Source organism: Haemaphysalis longicornis, unplaced genomic scaffold (assembly GCF_048455015.1).
Source record: "Haemaphysalis longicornis isolate Haplotype H1 unplaced genomic scaffold, Haemaphysalis longicornis Haplotype H1 scaffold_1, whole genome shotgun sequence".
Lineage (NCBI taxonomy): Eukaryota > Metazoa > Arthropoda > Arachnida > Ixodida > Ixodidae > Haemaphysalis > Haemaphysalis longicornis.
This window is the reverse complement of record NW_027526203.1, coordinates 7,459,574-7,478,977: the sequence shown is the minus strand read 5'-3', so window position 1 is coordinate 7,478,977 and position 19,404 is coordinate 7,459,574. Positions and strand designations below refer to the sequence as shown.

At 46.6% G+C, this 19,404-nt stretch overlaps 1 protein-coding gene across 1 annotated transcript in view; it reads left to right on the top strand.

The window, feature by feature from the left end:
- LOC144173716 (uncharacterized) overlaps positions 1 to 19,404 on the top strand; it is a 116,708-nt gene that overhangs the window by 15,572 nt on the left and 81,732 nt on the right. The window contains exon 6 of the mRNA XM_077702331.1: positions 5,718 to 5,818. Coding sequence (XP_077558457.1) covers positions 5,718 to 5,818 — 101 coding nt within the window. The remainder of the gene's footprint in view (positions 1 to 5,717; positions 5,819 to 19,404) is intronic.

Genomic DNA, 19,404 nt, shown 5'->3' with positions numbered 1-19,404 from the left:
GCGCAGACGATACGAGCGGATGTGCGATACGTTGGCGGCGCGCGGTCGGACAAACTCTCCGTCTGTTAATGGCTGAGGCCGGCCTTTCATTTTCTGCGTGTTTTACGTTTCCGTGATGTTCCACAGAAGCAAGAGGTATACAATCGTCAGGAATATAGTTATTGCGAGTGCTGTCGAATAGAGGTTGGCCAGGCCGGGTACGCGATGTCAAAACGAAGGACGGACACCTATTGCTTTGCTCCGGGTTGTCACAGTGGTTACCCTGCAGGTGCTCCCAAGGCGTCTTTGTTCGCCGCTCCTTTGGACGATGAACTGTGCAAAAAGTGGGGACAAAATTTGGGAAGACTGGACAAACTCTTGACCATATCTTCAGCCGTTGGTGAGCGCCACTTTGAGCCCGAGTGCTTATTGCGTGATTACATCCACGTAATAAACGGCTGTAAAGTGCGACTTGTACGCGGGAAGCTGTCACTGGCTCCAGGTGCTGTACCTACCATCCTGCCTGACTGTGCTTCGAATTCTGCGCGGAGCATGCACGCGGAAGCCGCAAAGGAAAAGGCGGACAAGAGTTTCAGTTTCGGCAGCCAGCAAGCAAGCTGAAGAGCCGAAAAAGATGAGGTGCACCAGCCACAACACGAGGCTCTCTCTCCGCAGTGCTCATCAAATGAAGTCGCAAGTTCTGTGGAATGATGCTTTCACAATGAGCCATCTTCAAGAAGTCAAGCTTCCTTCAAAGCTCTGGTGCCGGCTAAATTGTGCCGACGATCGAAACGTTCGTTTCGCTATACGACATCGATACGAAAAAAAAAAAAAAGCTAGACATTTTCACGAGAAATCTGTGCTCTTCTATCCACATGACGACAAAGTGTCGTCGCAAACATTCTTTTCGTGGTGTGTTATGCGGAAGCGGTGACATATATTCCCTAGCTGTTGCGAACAGTGTGCTGCAAGAAGCTGACAGCAGTTCGGCCTGCAAAGGGGCCATGACGACTAGGAGGTTTAGTGATGTATTACACGTGCTAACACAGAAGCTGCGATCTCAAACGACACATTTGGAGACGCTGCCTTCAGCACTAAGTGCCTGGGGAAAGTTTCCTCTGAAGGTAATTTGTTTATTGCAAACTTTGCTGCTGAGAAAATCAGCCGGGTGCTACTGGACGCGTGAATACTGGGTATAATTTGCTTTTGTTTAGTGAAATTCACAAGTAGGTTCATGCCGGGACTTTATTACAGTAAATATAAAAAGTAAATCCATTCGTAAAGAATTAAACATAGCAGTTGTCCGCCGGCAGCACATCGAACGCGTACGCTCCACCAAACAACTCGATTTATAGCCGTTTCCCTACAGCTCAAACGGGCAGATTTGCAACAAAACGTTCCTAGCAAGGTACGGAAATGCCAGACACGAGTAGCATTTTTTTTTTTTAAGGGTTAATTACTACCCAACATCGGAACAGCGACAGCCTGCCGCGGCGGCGCCTTTCGAAGATGGCGCAGCAGCGCCACCTGGTGTTTTCTACACAGAAGAGCACGCCCCTTCCTCGCCGTTCGCGCCACTAGATCATTCTAGTTCACTATAGCTACGGCTGCAGAAACTAGTTCCTACGGTACTCTTTGTTTTTATTGGAGCTTCTAGGTAGTGCTAAAAACTATGGGTGTGCGAATACTAGAATACGAATCGAATAGTGCCTCCACGAATAATTTGACTCGCGAATCGAATACAGTGTAGACCGCTTATAACGTATGTCGCAGGAGCCGCAAAAATCCGCACTATAAGCGGTACCGCACTATAACCAAAACGTGCGCGAATTCAACCAAATCGCCACCTATCTCTCAAGTCATCCTACATTTTTTATCACCCAAACGCACAGCACCTAAAAACGAAGGCAGGGTCTTTATTTCGTATTATTTTTAACATCAGCCGCTGCTGCAGGGTCCCACATTGCAAAAGCGCGGTCTTACAAACGGCGAGTGCGGCTTTAACTTCCGTTGTGTTTGTTTTGAAGGACCATGGTTGCGTTTTTTGCGTCTATGAAGATGCCACAAGACATGATAAGAAAGGCCAGCAGGATTTTTTTTTTTTACCCCACCTTCTGTTCACGATGCCGAATGCGGCTGCTTATCAGCGCAACGTACTGGTGGTGGAAACGTTCGCGCGGCTCGCTTGTTCGGAAAGAGCGGTGGCTTATCTGAATAATGTTCTAAAGCGTGAACCGCATGGAGCGATTTCTCGCGAAAATGTGCAGCGCACACCGCAGGCGCGGCGATGCCGGCGCGGATACAACTGGCGTAATGTGTGCGGCGCAGTAAGAGGTGGCAACATGCCGTCGGCACTGGCCGGGAAGCAGTGCAGGCAGCTCCAGCGACAACTTCTAACCGCTCGCTGAAATGCCGCATGAGGCGCAAACGAAGATGCTCATGCAAGAAAAGAGCTGATAATGTGACTGCAAAGTGGAATATAAACTGCCATCCACGCTGCTTGTGAAAGCGCCCATCAAAAAATACCGCGGTGGTAAGCCTAAACTAAAGTCCCTTCATCTGATCGAGGGACTTCAGCCTAAACACCTCTGGCGCGGCTAGCCGGCTCGGGGCGCTTCGAATTTCCCGCCATTAGGTGCGTGTCTGTCTTTCCATTGGTGCAAGTCGTCAGGCTCCTCCCACTGCCACGAGAAGAAGCCACCGCGAGCGCGGAATCGTAGACGCGAGCATGAAAAAAACGCACGCGCAACGCCGATGTGCACAATTCGTGTGCGAAAACGGGCCATGCGGTTCACGATTAATAGAAACAACTTGCCACGTGTGGACAGGGAGTCGGTCGCTATCTTCGGAGGTGCATCAAGCAAGGACGGCTGTGGTTATCACGTACGCGCGAACTATAGGGTGTCTATTTTTTTCTAGTGTCGAAGTTAGAGGAGAGCAAGGGGTGCGCGCTGCGTCAGATGGCCGATTTCATCATTTCTTTTTTTCTTTTGCTACCCTAAAACGATGCCCCAGCTGCGCCGGTCGACCAGCAGACTCGCCGAAAAACCGCACTATAAACGGTATTGTGGTTCGGCCAACCGCATCTTAAGCGGTATGCTTATGCATTGAGTTCTATGGGAGGCAAACCGGTGGTCACAAAAACCCGCATTATATCCGGTCCCGCACTATAAGCGGTTACGTTATAAATGGTCTACACTGTATTTACTATTTGGTTTTTCAAATACAGTCTACGCCCCTTACAACGGACCCTCTGAATCCGGAAAAAAACGTCCGCTGTAGCCGAAGTATGCAGTATCCGACCGGGTATGAGCCCTAAATGGGTACTTTGACAATATTGCATATACATAGTACATACACCTTGTTCTTTCTACACGCCTGCCGCACCTCTGCACAGCGTTCCCGCGTGGGCAAAGAATCGCGTAAACACCGTTTCCAAAGCTTAGCACCGCCACTTGGAAAAGGCCTAGCGCATGCGGTCAAGCGTGTAAAGGTGCACGATGAGCTGAGCAAATAAAGCAAGAATATAACTAGCCACAATTATTAACCAGCTATAAAACATCAGGCATGCCCATCAGCATTAGCTAGGCTCTTTTAAATCCCCTCATGACGAGGCAGGTTTTCCCAAAAGCGTTTGTCAACAAATCGGATCGCTGCCTGATATTCCCTCAAGGCAGCTTACATTTTTTAGTCTGGTCATTGAAACAGCTGTAATGAAATAATCTGATGACGGACAGCTGTAAAATCGAAAGTTAGACCAGTTGGACTGCGCACGGTTACCAACAGATTGCACACAATGGATGGGGAACAACCCCCCTACTGTACTTCTGTACTTCTGGTGATGTCGGCAGTTTTTCACCTATGTTCAACAGCGTTAATTACGCTTAATTTATCCAACAGCGAAATCAGCTACCCTGCCGCTCATGCCGCTGGTCGCACACAAAAAAGCCACTGGCACTGGCTTAACTGCGCCAACGACCCGGCTGCCAGCAATGTTGCCAGACATAACAGTTTTCTTGCCAAAATAAACAAAAAAAAAAGCACATTGGGTGCCGGCCCCGCGGAAGTCCGCTATAAACATTCAGTCGAAACAATTTTCGCCTAATATTTAGTCTGTTGTAGCCGATAGTCTGCTCTAGCCGGGTCCGTTATGAGCGGAGTGGACTCCATTTAAAATGCATGGGGACCAGACAAACCAACAGAAATGGTCTGTTGTAAGCGAAAGTCCGTTGTTGCCGGATCCGCTGTAACGAGCGTAGACTGTAGTCGAGGAGATGTTCCTGAGGTTTCCGGTTCTGCGGAAGCGAGAGGTATCGGACCACGCAAACGCATTGCTGGTGCACCGTCTGCTGGGCAAGTTTCATCCAAACCACGCTTTCAACAAGCGGGCCTTGCAGAGGCTGTAAATTTTATCCCGCTGCATAAAGTCATTTGTGATCACGGCGATATCTTTTCTTCGTGCCATCGCCGTTGACTCTGGCCGCCATTTTGAATACTACAACCAGATGTCTACATGTTAGGGCAGCTTCCAGTAAAGCAATCGCCACCACTTTTATTGTTTTGTAAAGCACCTCCGTTTTGTGGCTTTTTTTAATGCAGTTGGTGTATGTCTTGCATTTTTTGTGTTTTTTTAGACCACAGGGGATAACGCAGGCTCATGTGCGGTGACTGTGGTGCGAGCTTTCCTTCTGCAATGTATCGTGCACGTTTCCCATTCCTGGTGTGCTGCCTTCCGAAATAGTGCCTCATTGTGGTCCATCATTGTGGTTGTGCCGTGTTTTTCATGTCATCTTTTTCCTGCCTGCAAAGTTTTTGCTTCGGAGTTACGAGGTACTGTCTAGTCGTTGCCTATGATTGCAGTACAGCAATTCTAGTGCAAGTCTCTCTTTTTTTTTTTTTTTTTCAAATGCGTATCCTGCTTACTCCGGATTCCTGAAGTACCGCGTTGTGGTGGTTTGGCGGCTGGACTGCTGCGAATGAGAGTGATAAAAGTGCATTCTTCGGGTTGAAAAATAGCGTCATGGCGCCCGAACATGCGAAGTAGCTTCCGCTTTTGCACAAAAACCTACGAAAAATCGAGGTCTTTGAAAAAACTTTATATTCGATTCAATATTTGGATTTTTTTCCGAATTCGATTCGATACTCAATTCAAAAGCTACTATTCGGTATTTGCCCAGCCCTAATAAACACTCTGGAGCCAGCTGCGTGTCACTTTTATATTTTGGCGGCTACTAATTGCGCTGTTGTCAGCAGCCGGCAGGATCTGCTTCTCCGGGAGCATGTGGAGCGCCTAGTATTTCTGAATAAATACTCGACTGGTAATAGTTTCACAAAATGCTGTGCCTACGTGAGTTCCAATTCTTAATCGGGTCACAATTTGCTCATTTTTTTGTAATTTGTGATGTGTGCTATTCGAACTGTTTGATTCAAAATTATTCGACCAATTCACTATTCACTTCCAAATCAAGTTTGAGCCTCAAATTCTCTGTTCTCCCATTCCTAGAAGGGGGGTGGAGGGTGGTAAGAATGCAGGAGCGTGTTTGCGCACAGCACACCCTTGCTACCATCAGGCCCACGGGTGTCTGAAGGCATTGGTTGTGCGAGGCAGCGTGTCTTGTCCTGGTGCTGTTCAGGCAGAGGGGGTGAGGGCCGATGGGGAGCAGCCAGTGCTAATGGTGGGTTGGAGGAAGGAGGCCTGCCAGTGGTTGACTTGGGGGGCTATTTCCCTGCTTCTGCAGTGCCCGCAGACGCCCTGACTGCGGACCTGGAGAGCATCACCCTAAGGGAGGAGGTCTCCCTCCGGATGGACCCACTGGGGCTGGATGACGATATCTTCCAGGTGGGCCCTCTTTGTCTCTTGTGGGCAGCGTCTACAGTGGGGCACACTCTGGCTGAGTGGTGGTGTTTGGGCGATCGGTTCACTGGGGCTGTGAACAGGCTTTCATGATGGAGCCACTTAGGGGGACCGGCTTGTGCGGGGTATAGGGACGGGGCAGCGGGATTGTTTGAGCAGCACCAGTGAAGACGGATCCAGAGGGGAAGTCTTATGACTTCACGGTTCAGCTCTGCAGTCGCTTCTACTGCAGTTGTTTCGGGCTCTCCCGTTACTCATTGTGGTACTCTGCCCGATCTCACTCTCAGGAGGTTGCCCTGTGAAACAGCTCTCATGGGTGCAGCAAACCACAGGAAATCTGGATGAATGCAGAGATTGGCTGTAGTGCCGGGGCAGCAGATTGTACAAAAATGAAAAGCGGACAAAGGCGAAGGTCCGTCGTCACCACCAAGATGCAGAGCAATTTGTTCCGTGGAGGGGGGCTCCAAAAATAACCAAACGAGGAAAAATAATGTGGCCACTGAACAGTAAATGAAGGGATTGGGGATTGCATGTGGTGGCGGGGGTGTCCTGTCTCGAAACAGTGTCTGCCACTTATGACAGAGATGGGGGATGTGCATTGATTTTGCTGTGCTAAAAAAGTGCGTACTACTAGTCCTTGACAACTTTTAAAGAACAAATGTTTCAAAGACCAAAAGAGCCATTTAAAGAACAAATGTTAATTTATTCTTGTGTTTCTGCACATGCATAAACAATTCTCTACTGCATGTTCTAAGCAAGATCCCGTATTTACTAAGCTAAAATTTCATACAGTAAAGATGCTAAGAGAAGCACCATCAAAGACTAAATTTTTTTTATTCACAACATGTCAGTGGCCCCCTTCTCGCCATCGTCCCCGTTCTTGCCTCCTCACTGAAGTCGCTTGCTGCTTCACACTTGTCGTTGGCCCGCAGCGCATCATCTTCCGTGCTTTCAAGGCACTCGAAAACGTCTTTCCCACACTGGTAAACTTCCCTTCTTTGGGCCCACAAAACACACGGCGATCCCTGTTCATCGCCCAAACCTCTTGTTTTCGCCAGTGCACTGGGTCAACTGCCACCCAGTCGCCTGGTTTCCATGTGCATCAACGCATAACCCACCCCCTTCGGTTTCAAACTGGCTGTGCAGCGCATGTACTGGCTTGTCATATGCCGCATACCAGGAGCACAGAAGATGTCGGAAGGCAGCTGAACAGAACCATGGAGTGTAATTACGAAGTCGCGAAACAGCATAGAGCAGGGAAGGAGTGCGGAGTAATGGTGTTTTCATGGCGCTATACACAAGAAGGTTTGTTTTGTGTTCAGCAGGGGCGCTCCGCAAGCACGCAATTTTTTAAATTGTGAACCACGCCATTCGCACGAACGTCTTCAGCTACTGTTGAGATTTCTTTTTGTTAGAATGCGTTTTAGCGTTCCTACTTACTGTGGTGTGATATCAAGTTACTGCGATCGTCTATGGCATAAGCAACCATGCCAAGGTAAAAACATATTCCCGCTGCATTTTTTATGCAAGGTGACAAGAAAGTAAATTCTCAAGAAGATAAGTGGGGGAACGGTTCATTAGGCGAGTGGGTTCATTACGCAACTAAATACGGTAATTCAGGATTCGTTGCATGCAATAATATTTCTATTTATAAAGTTGAAATTGCAATTAAACTCCCCGCAGGGGGCACCTTGTGTACTCAAGGTGTTTTGGTGAGTAGCGCCACCACGGTCCCGAGCTCCGCAGGGGTGCCTACTGCCGTAGGCACTTGGTGTCTTGCAACATCACGGACCCGAGCACATGTGGGTTGGACCCACCCACGTCCCGGCTGTGCGTGGCTTTGCCGTGTCCGGGGAAAAGGGGAACCTGGTGGCTGAGCCAAAGTTGGGGTTGTTTTGGACCTTTACGGCCCCCCAGCAGCGGCAACACGCCACTTCGGCCCCTGCTTCTCGCAGACGGTGCCCCCGGTCTGACCCGCCCGGGGGGAATCAGCCAGTCGCCTTTTCCTGTCCTCCTCTCAGCTCTTTCCCTTTCCTATTTCCTTTCCTAACACTGTCCTGTCATCTCATTTCTTCCTTATTTCTAAGTTTTTCCAGGCGGCGAGGGTTAATCCTGTGCAAAGACGTCACCCTCGATCCCGAGCATAGGATTATAGTGGCAAGGTACGGCTAGCGTGTTAAGTCACGTTCCCTTGTTGGGCTCGGTGGTGGGCGGCCGGCCTTGCTACCGAATGTACACCATGTACTTATGGCTTCTTTTTCCATCCCAAGAAAAACTGATCGGTCCCTGAAAAGGGGCCGCACCGAAGTACTTAGCATCAGAGCAGCTCCACCTGTCGAAACCTTTAACAAATACCTTGTGGTACACTCTGAAGAAAATGCACCCCTAGCAAAAAAATCGGTGTTCCTCATTGCAAAATGCCTCGAGAACATCGTTGGGAAAGACTACCATGCAAAAAAACTTGCCTCAGGTGACCTGCTGGTAGAAGTACAAAGAAAAAACCAAAGTGAAAACCTCCTGAAACAGGACACCCTGGCTCAACTAAAAGTGACGGTCACGCCACATCGTAGCCTAAACACAACCCAAGGCGTCATCTCTGAACGAGAACTACTTCATGAGAATGAAGACGATCTCCTCGAAGGGTTCAAAGACCAAGGCGTAACAGCTGTGCGGAGGATAACTATACGTCGCGCAGGGGAGGAAATCCGAACTAAACACATTGTTTTGACTTTCAACCGTCCAACACTTCCCGAATCGGTCCATGCTGCATTTATTTCCTGTCCAGTGCGTCCATACATACCTAATCCGCGAAGGTGTTTCAAGTGCCAGAAGTATGGCCATGGAACTCTGTCGTGCCGTGGCCGATCCATCTGTGCTCACTGCGCAAGCACTGACCACACCAGTGACGATTGTAACAAGCAACAAGTGAAATGCCCAAACTGCAGTGGACCACACTCTGCCTTCTCACGCGCATGTCCATCATTCAAAAAAGAAAAAGAAATAATCCAACTGAAAGTCACTGAGAACCTAACGTTCCCACAAGCACGCCTGAAGCATGCCTTGCTATCGGGCAAAAGTTACGCAGACGCAGCTCGCCGGGGGGTGGGGCGTCGTCTGGTAGATGTGGGCACCCAGTACAGCGAGGCTGACCTGGTCCTGTCGCAGCCCCCCACTCAGCAGCAGAAAGTCGCTACCGTGGCTTCTGCTGCTGCACTCCGACCTAGTGCTGGGCGAAAGGCCGCCAGCACGACTCCTGTCCAGGTCAGCGATGTTGACCTGGCCTCGTCTCAGGCACCTGTGCAACAGCAGAAGACTGCTCCTGTGGCTACTGCTGTTCCAGCTGTGCCCAGTGCTGCGGCCACGGCCTCTAGCACAAAGTCTGGTTCTGACACTCTTTCAACTTCAGAAACCGCGGTTGAGGCCATGGATGTCTCTCCAAGTACGTCTGCTCCTGAGGCATCACAGGAGCGCCGCGGTTTCACAGGTCGTGGCAAACCGACCAAACCAAAGGCCAGTAAAGTCGCTGCCCCTGGAAATGACCCCAAAACCTAAGTGAACCTGCTCAGAAGGGCCCAGAAACACGGCCTGCTAAAAAGAGGGGAAAAAACATCATCCAGAACATGATCCTTTTTTCTCTTTTGCTCATTCTCATGGCTGCTGAAAGTGTTACCGTATTTATTCGAATCTAGGCCGGCCCCGATTCTAAGCCGACCCCCGAAAGTCCGAAGGCGCGAAAAAAAAAAAAAAATTACCTCAAATGTAGGCCGAACAAAAAGGCGAGGTCAGCGTTCACAAAAAGAAAACACGTTTATTGAACATGAAGATGCGGAGCTGGAACTCAATCAGTTTCTCTTCAAAATCACCGGGCAACTTCTGGGCGATTGAGGTTCGACGACGGAGGCTAAAGCCGAAGTGCTTCATGAATTTCTGTAGCCAGCCCCGACTGGCTTTGAGGTGTGCCCGCGATAAGCCTCGTTCCCTTAAAAGCTCCCTTGCTTTTGCCTGGAGCATTTAAGTCGTTAATGGAAGGGCAGCTGCTCGCTGCGTCTGAACGAAGTCAGCCAATGCCATCTTCATTTCATGGTGACGGCATTCTCGTGGTCCGGTGATTGCCAACCTCGTTGCGGCGCACACACATATCCTCTCCTGTTGCGTCCTCCAACGACGGACATTTTTTTCATCCACGCCGAAGTCCCGCCCGGCTTGAACGTTCGACGACAACTCCGCCGCTAAAACAACTTTTCTTTTAAAACGCGCTGTCAAAACCAAACGCCACACAGCACGCAGGCCACTATCTGCACAATTCAAAATGGCCTATGGCCCTTAATGGCTACTGGCTCGTCTAGTAATGGCTACAATACTTTCTTTTCTGGGTGGCGCTAGCTGTGCACCACTTCACTTGGAAATTGGCGCGTATTTCAAAATCCTCGAATCCAAGCCGACCCTGGAGTTTGATATATCAGTATTTCAAAAAAACTATCGGCTTAGATTCGAATAAATACGGTATGTACTGGAATTGTAGGGGGTTGTTAAGAAATCTAGACGATATTTATGACATCCTCACCAATCACAAACCACAAATACTGTGTCTCCAAGAAACACACCTGCGCCCATCACAGACAAACTTCCTAACACAGTACATTGTTTACCGTAAGGACAGACAAAATTGCATCCAGCCGTCTGGTGGTGTGGCAATAGTACTCCAAAAATCTGTGGCTTGTCAGTACCTCCAGCTACAGACGTCACTCGAAGCTGTAGCTGTCAGAGCCATAGTTTTTGGCAAACTAGTGACAGTTTGCTCTCTATACATTTCACCCGACTATCGCCTTTCCAACGTCGAATTTGAAAACCTAATCAATGAACTACCTGAACCTTACATCATAACCGGTGATTTTAATGCTCACAACCCCATCTGGGGATCTGTGCGAGCCGATGCTCGAGGGCGGCTCATTGAAAGGTTTCTCACGACATCCGGATGTTGCATCTTTAATAAGAAACGCCCCACATATATTACAATTCCACACACCACACATACTCAGCAATAGACCTTGCAATTGGCTCTGCAATCTTACTGCCTATGCTTGAATGGAGTGTATTTAACAACCCGTATGGCAGTGATCATTTTCCTGCAAAACTAACTGCTGTAAACAATGACTCTCAAGGCACAGAACCACTTCGAACATTTAAATTACAAGCAGCTGACTGGAAAACATACAAAGAACTTTCCAGGCTACCCCCTACAACAATATGCCATTTAGATGTTGAAGCAGCAAGTTCACTGATTACAGCCCACATTCTTGACTCTGCTCAGAAAAGCATTCCAGAGACTACTTTTAAAACTCTCCCAAAACCCAGACCATGGTGGAATGAGGACTGCGCGCGTGCACGGTCTGAACAGAACAAGGCGTGGGCACTTTTACGCTGCTATCCCACGGCCGACAACCTTCTCAAGTTTAAGCAGGCAAAAGCTAAAGGGAAGCGTACGCGACGTATGGCAAAAAACGAAAGTTGGACCAGGTTTATATCATCTATAAATTCTTATACGGATTGTAGGAAAGTCTGGACTATAATAAAGAAGCTAAAAGGATACAAGAGTCATCCTATTCCCCTAGTAAGTAGTGTGGGTAACTCAGTAAAAGATCAAGCAGATGCTCTTGGGAAACACTTTGAACATGTATTCAGTTCTTCACATTATACACAAACATTTTTACAGCATAAGAAGGCAGCAGAGCGTCAGCCCCTTCGTGTGAACCAACGCTCGAATGAGGGATATAATGCTCCATTTACCATGCTTGAATTGATGAGTGCACTCTCGACATGTGGTACGTCAGCCCCTGGAGCTGACCGAATCAGCTATGACATAATCAAACACCTACACAGTGAAACCCTGCATGCAGTACTCTCTCTCTTTAACAAAATATGGCAAACAGGTCGTTTTCCAAGAACATGGAAAGAGGCTATCGTTGTACCGCTTCTTAAAGAAGGAAAAGAATCCTGTCTTGCTGCGAGTTACAGACCCATCGCCTTGACGAGTTGTTTATGTAAGCTGCTCGAAAAAATGATATATCGGTGACTATTGTACTTTCTCGAGTTTAATGGTCTGTTAGACAAAAATCAGACAGGCTTCAGGTCTGGAAGGTCAACTACAGATAGCCTGGTTGCATTTGAATCATATGTGAAAGACACCTTCATCCATAAGCAACACTGCTTCTCTGTGTTCTTTGACATGGAGAAGGCGTATGATAGAACATGGCGATACGGTATATTGCTAGATTTGCAGTCATTTGGCCTTACTGGTAATATGCTCAACGTTATTAAGGACTATCTCTCTGATCGCACATTTCGTGTTCGTGTGGGTAACGTGCTGTCTAGAACCTTTGTTCAAGAAAATGGTGTACCCCAGGGGGGAGTGCTGAGCTGCTCACTTTTTCTTGTTAAAAGGAGTTCACTAAAAAATGTTCTCCCACGAACTGTCTCATACTCCACTTATGTTGATGACATTCAAGTTAGTTTTAAGTCCTGTAATTCCTCGATATGTGAACGCCAAATCCAATTAAGTGTCAACAGACTGGTTACATGGGCTGACAAAAACGGGTTTATGTTGAATGCTGATAAAAGTGCTGTTGTGGCATTTTCCAGGCGGCGTGGTATCCATCCCCCTCCTTGTATTACATTACAAGGTCAACCCATGCCAGTAAAAAATGAACACAAGTTTCTGGGTATTTTACTTGACCACAAACTCACATTTATACCGCATATTAAATTACTAAAAACGAAATGCCTGAAAACGATGAACATTTGAAAGATACTATCGCATCAGTCATGGGGAACGGACACAAAGTGTCTGCTTTCACTTCTAAATAGCCTAGTAAGGTCAAGAATTGACTATGGATGCATTGTATACCAGTCTGCAACCACAACAGCACTGAAAATGTTGGACCCAGTATACAACTTGGGGCTTCGCTTGGCAACAGGTGCATATCGAACTAGCCCCATTCCATCCCTTCACGTTGAATCTAATCAGTGGTCCTTGGAGTACCAGTGCACTTACACAGCTCTGATGTATGCTGCAAAGACTACTTCTATGAAGGAACACCCTTTGAACGCAATTATGAAAAATAACACTAATAATAAACTTTTTGAAAATCGACCATCCATAGCACCACCCTTCCCTTTGGCAGTGTCATGCCTCTCAAAGGACCTACAAGTTCCTCTTGCTGAAGTTTACTGCACCTCCATTAATGAGTTGGTTGCTCCCTGGGACATTTGCCCAATTCAGTGTGACATGTCTTTCAGAGAACTGCAAAAGAAAAATGTGCCAAACTTTGTTATTACTCAGCACTTTCTGTCACTCAGGGACAACTACAAGGCAGCTGAATTCTACACAGATGCCTCGAAGACTTCTGCAGCGGTGTCTTGTGCTGCAATTGGCCACATATTCAATTTGTCCAAAACAATGAACACGAACACTAGTATATTTACTGCAGAAGCATATGGTATCCTGCTAGCTTTGAACCACATTCTCCAAAACAAAATTAAGAGCTCAGTTATATACACAGACTCACTGAGTGTTGTTACAAAGCTTTCATCTCTGAAGGCTAGTAAAAACCCAACTTTTAATGCTGTTCTAAGAGCTCTGTACTCAGCTTATAGTCTCAAGCTTGCTGTCACAGTGTGCTGGGTTCCGGGCCACTGTGGCATTGCTGGAAATGAAGCCGCTGACCAAAGTGCTGCAGCTGCTGCCCTTCGTGAAAGCATAGATATTAAGCTGGTTCCATATGAAGACCTCAAACCTTATGTGAGAAGGAAGCTGCGAGAGCACTGGCAACAACAGTGGGATAAAGAAATAAGCAACAAATTACATGTCATTAAACCTAAAATTGAAAAACCTCCCTCTGAGAAACATGCTAGATCAATAGAAGTGGCCTCATGCAGACTTAGAATTGGCCACACACACATCACACACTCATACCTTTTAACAGACGCAAACAAGCCACAGTGCCATCGATGTGGGGGTCAGCTTTCTGTCTTTCATATGCTTACTGAGTGTGACATGTGCATCATTGAAAGGAAACGTCATTTTAATGAAGCTTACACATATAACATTCCCTTGCACCCTTCACTATTTTTATCAGACCATCCAATGTTCCCATACAAAAAAGTTTTTAGTTACCTAGCAGATGTAGACTTTTTAAAATACATATCATATAGACCATAACCTCACCTGTGTTCATTATGTGTTTTAAAACAGTGGTGGAACCTGAGACTTTACACCTTAGGTGCTTGCACTCACTGTTTTAATATGAACCTATACACCATTTATCTTAGTATACTCACTATGCTTTAATTATGGCCCTATACACCAACCCCCTGAGCAAAGTTTTTTAAACTAGTGCCTCCTTTACAAATCTTTATCATCTCTTTCATCATTGTCATGGCGCTCTTTGCCTTTGTCGGCCTTGCGCCATTAAACCCAAAATCATCATCATCATCGAAATTGCAATTAAACTAGACAGGCTACAAGGGAGTATGCGTCGTGTCTCTTCGGCCCGGCACTGTCTTGCTCAAACTCTCAACTCAACACAAAGTGTGCTCTCAATTCATACCATCAAATGATGCGCGTTTGGCACCTGCAACTGAAATTTCAAAAAAATGATTTAGAGGTGTGTGAATATCAAATGTGCGACTCCAAATGGATTGCAAACAGTAAAAACTTACTGCGAAGGGAATTAAATATCCCCGAATACAATTGGAAACTAATTTTTTTTTCTGAATAAGCATGTCTCTGTTTTAGTGTGTATAGACAGGGCTTTTCAAAGATAGCTACGCACACACAAAAAAAGGTAGTCGGGACATTACGCATCTGAGTTTTTGTGTTGTAGTGCTTGAAAGGAAATAGTATATAGATAAAATGAAAATGGGGGACACTGGTCTTGAGGACATTTTTGTTATTTTTTAACCTATGTGCTTGAGATTTACACATTGAGTGTATTTCAACATCCTGAGCACAAATATGCAGTCAGTTTTTGTCTATGGGGGGCAAGTTTTGAGTTGTGCAACATGTTATGTCACTCCGTTTCGGGCAGTTTTTTCATTATGTACCTATAAAATACTCAAATAGCTTTTATCCCTTTGTGCTCTAGAAGGACCAGGGAGTGCAACTATACCACTGCAGTAATTTTAGCATGGTTTCTGCAAATGCTGTAAAATTCATAAATGTCAGGTGATCAATTCACAATGTTTTTGTAAAACTAACCGCGTAAAATCTTGTGCCAGCAAAAAGAAATTGTGTACTTTTGTGGTTTTATTGCACTGTTCAGTTCATAAGCTTTCAAATGCAGCAAAAATGGTGTAAATCGAACCAGTACATCCCAAGATATTGTACCCGACAGCTGACCATGTGTGAAAAAAATTGTTTCTCAGAAAACAGGGCACGAAGTTTGCAAACATAGGCAAAAATGGTCATTTAGGCGACTTGAAAGGGCGACAGCTTTGTGAATACTTATGGTACAGCTATGATATTGTGGAAGTACATTCTTTGGGACCTGTAGACTGCAAATAAAATTAATACAGAAAATTGATTTTTTGGCAAATTTTCGGTCCTCAAGACCAGTGTCCCCCCTTAAGACAACATGGCAGTGCAGTTGAATATATGGAACTTGTCATACATTGCCATGGAGAAACTAGAGTTCTTCTTAAACATGCTGGGGACACAGCAATTTTATGTTTTACTGGTCACTGTAATAATTAGGGGTGTGCAAATATTCAATTCAAATTCAATGCAAATCGAATATTTTGTGCTTGAAAATTCAATTGACTTTCGAATACCTAGTGTTCGAACTTTCGAATAATTCGACATCGCGGATATTCAAAATGCTGCCAATCTTGTGGCTAGATTAGTGTGACCTTTATTGACTCGTAATGTCTAAAGTTTTTGGTTAAACATTCGCCGACGACCTGTTTTCGGTCGGCAAGCTTTGTCTTCGAGGTTTCGATATATTCCTACTGTTCACCCGTATTTTGTTGCGGACATGTAACTGAATAGTTCCTTGCTTTGTTTGCATCACTCACATGCTCGGAAAAAAAAAGTAACACAGCTGTTTTCAGTGTGCAGAAAACCTTCCTCACTTACGGGTTTTCGTAATAACGGGGTACGTTGCCATTTGCACATCATTAGAAACAAATATGATGAATTGTAGCCGGCACAAAATGAGCAAATTTACAAGCGCAAATTGCCGCTACAATGGTGCCATGTTCTGATGGCGATGACACTGCATCTGCCCCTTTGACGGTCAACCGTTAAATACCAATCGCTTTTTTTTTTTTGTTACGATTGAAATTAATTTTCTCCCATGACTGTGCAGCCACAAAATTGCGTGAAATTACAGTCATAATAAATTTCTGTGAATAGGGCCTTGTTGTATCACACTACCATCATAACCCATCCTAGCCCCTTTCTCAATGCCATCCATAGCCAGTCTGGCCATGGGTCGTTGCCATGGTCGTCGCCTGTACGGGATTCTCCTCCTGTGAAATGTCCGCGTGCCGGGCATGGATAGTGACAGTAAAAGAAGTGTAATTTGGAAGTTTTTTGAGAAGGCAGGTCCGTGCTCTGCTAACTGTAAGAAATGCGACTCCACGCTCAAGACACCGTCAAGCACGACAAGCCCACTCATGAATGACTTGAAGAGCAGACACATGCTCACTACTTGGAGTTTCGAGAATCAGGCAAGGCAAACCAGAGGCCTAAAGGCACAAGCCAACAAACCTTACTTGGTATGATTAAGAGAAAAGGCCTATTGCCGTATAGTGCTAAAAACAGACAACCAGGTTCGTTGCATGCATGATCGTCAATGATCTGTAGCTGTACGGGTTCATCGAGAACAAAGGATTTCAAGACTTGATGCATCACTTGCAGCCCCAGAACAAGATCCCTCACAGGACTAGTTTTTCAAGAACAGCAATCCCAGGGCTGTACCGAAGCACGTTGCCTCCCTCAAGGATGAAATCGCTTTGGACATTGCAAACTCAGTGGAGTCGATCACATTTACCACTGACATGTGGACCTCCAAGGGGGCAAAGTTACATAGCTTTGACCTGCCACTACATGACTCGGCACTTCACGACCAGGGCATTTACTCTGGCGTGCAGTCACCTGCCAGAGAGCCACACTGCAGGCAACATCAAGACCTGCTTGACCCAAATCATCGAGGACTGGTCCCTCGACCTCAGCAACGTGCCTGTGCACGTTGTCACAGACAATGGCCGCAATATCCGCACAGCCGTACGTGAAATGGAATGGACCCCTCTTCAGTGCCTGGGGCATACTTTTCAGTTAGTGTCCGATGTGCTCACATGGACTCGCCTTCCGAGCAGCGTAAAAGGCAGGAACTATGCTCCGAAGCATCGAACAGTCATGATTGCGCTATAGAAAGCGTGCACACAGTTTGGGAAACTGTTAAACTGCTAGCGTTGCAAAAAAGCCAGTGCAGTAACCCGAGACCCTGTAGTCAGGAGGTCTAGAAGTACTTAAATGAGCGCCTGACCCCCAGGAAGGATGACCCCTTGATATACATTCTGGAGACAGCATGGAGCTGCACTCTGCCCTGGTATTGCCAACCGAAATTGCCTTGCAGTACCTTCCTATCCCTGCTCCTAAGAAGGACCTAATCGTGGCAAACGCACCAAAACATCTGGCGGGATCGCTTCTCTGCAAGTTTTTCTCCTTGATCGCCGTGACCGAGCGTGTCTGAGCATACAGAGCAAAGTCCAGCTTCATCTGTCGATGAACTTTGCCCCAGAGTGGCATCTCATTGTTCCAATGCTGTGCACAAAACCAAGTGAGCACAAAACAGCCACAGCCGTCACTGTATTGTTTTGTGCACGTGAGCCATTCCAGAGTGGCGTCCTTGCTTTTGAAAATGGTCAAGCGAACTGTGGGCGGTTCCAAACTCACTGCCGTTATCCTACCTTCCTCAACGTGGGCCACTGACTTGGGCAATGGTGGCTGTCTTGTCTTGCAGTGATAAAAACTTCCACTTTTGGGCTGGCGGAGGCAGGCACATTATGAAAGCAAACATGTCAGTTGCCACACACGCATTGAATGCACGTGCACTATGCACGCTGTTCAGCGGTAGCCGGCCAGCATAGCCCAAGTCAAAGCTGTGCCGTAAGCACTGTAAGTCACCATATGTTGCTCTTTGAAGGTGTCGCTGCGCGGCTACCTCCACAGCTGCCTGCTGCACGGCAAACTTCTTACCTCCATGCTGCACGGTATTTTTTGTAAACAAACATGGCGGCGGTCTTACAAGCGCCACTTTTTTTCCACTTTCAGTCCAAAAAAAAAGCATTTGAGCACTTTCTGGACACTGTTAGACTAAATATGTGGATAAAATGCTGACCGGACTTGTAGCGAACTTCGTTAATGCGGGATCGCTTTCCAAAGACATGTTGTTGCCGCGAGATATGAAATATAAATGGGCTTTATAGACGATCGCCAGGGACCCAAAAATTCTTTGTTGCTGCGTGAATTTCGTACTCGTGGAATTTCGTTATCGTGGGGTTTGACTGTATTTGCACACCTTTACTAATGATTGAAATGAGGCTAAGCATACTACTACAGTTAAACCTCGATGTAACAAACTTCAATGTAAGGAAACCCTCGATGTAACGATCATGGAATTTTTCATAACTTCAAGTGTATGCACACCATGTATTTTCACCCTCTGTGTTACGAAGCTTCAAAGCGCTCGGGGATGCCGGCTGGCCAGACGGTTAGGCTTACCGCTGCGGAAGATATTTCATGGGCGCTTTCGTAAGCGGTGAGTATGACGTTTTACGGTGAAAATTTCGCCCATGTTGTCCACTTTTTTTCTCGCATGCCCTTCTCGTTTGCACCTTGAGTTGCGTTTCAGCAAGCGGTCAGAAGTGGTTGCTGGAGCTACGCACATTGCGCGGGTGGTCTCTGCGGCTGCAGCGCGCCTGTGGCTTGCAAGGCGCGTTTTTGTGGGGAGAAAAGGCTCCTTGCGGTTCACGCTAAATTCCAGCGTAGACGATTAAGCTCCGATGGAAACAGAAACAGTGCGCCAGCCGTGTATGCGCACCACATTTCCTTTGGCAGGAAACGCTTCATGGGATGAACACTTCATTATAACCGCGAATTTTAATGTAAAGAAATTTCAATGTAACGGAGTAAATTACGAATTTAATGACTTCGTTACATCGAGGTTTAGCTGTAGTCACTTGTATGGTGACCTTTGTGCAAGCATTGCCAACATGCAGTGACACTAGATTCCTGATTCATACCACTGTATTGACAAGAAGTGCTTTCTCGGCTGATCAGTTTTACCCAAAAGGAGTATGCCATGTGGTGAAGCGTGGGAGTTCACTGGTTGTTTGGCAGTGCTGACTTTCAGTGCTTTATTACTCATTACCTTCAATATCGAAAGACTTGGAATACCTTGGATGGCATAATTGTGCCTGAAATGACATAGCCAACACTACTCGTGAAGCATGTGAAGTTTGGAATGTTTGCGTGCACGGCTCAAAAAATACAAAAAGTTTGGCTCCAA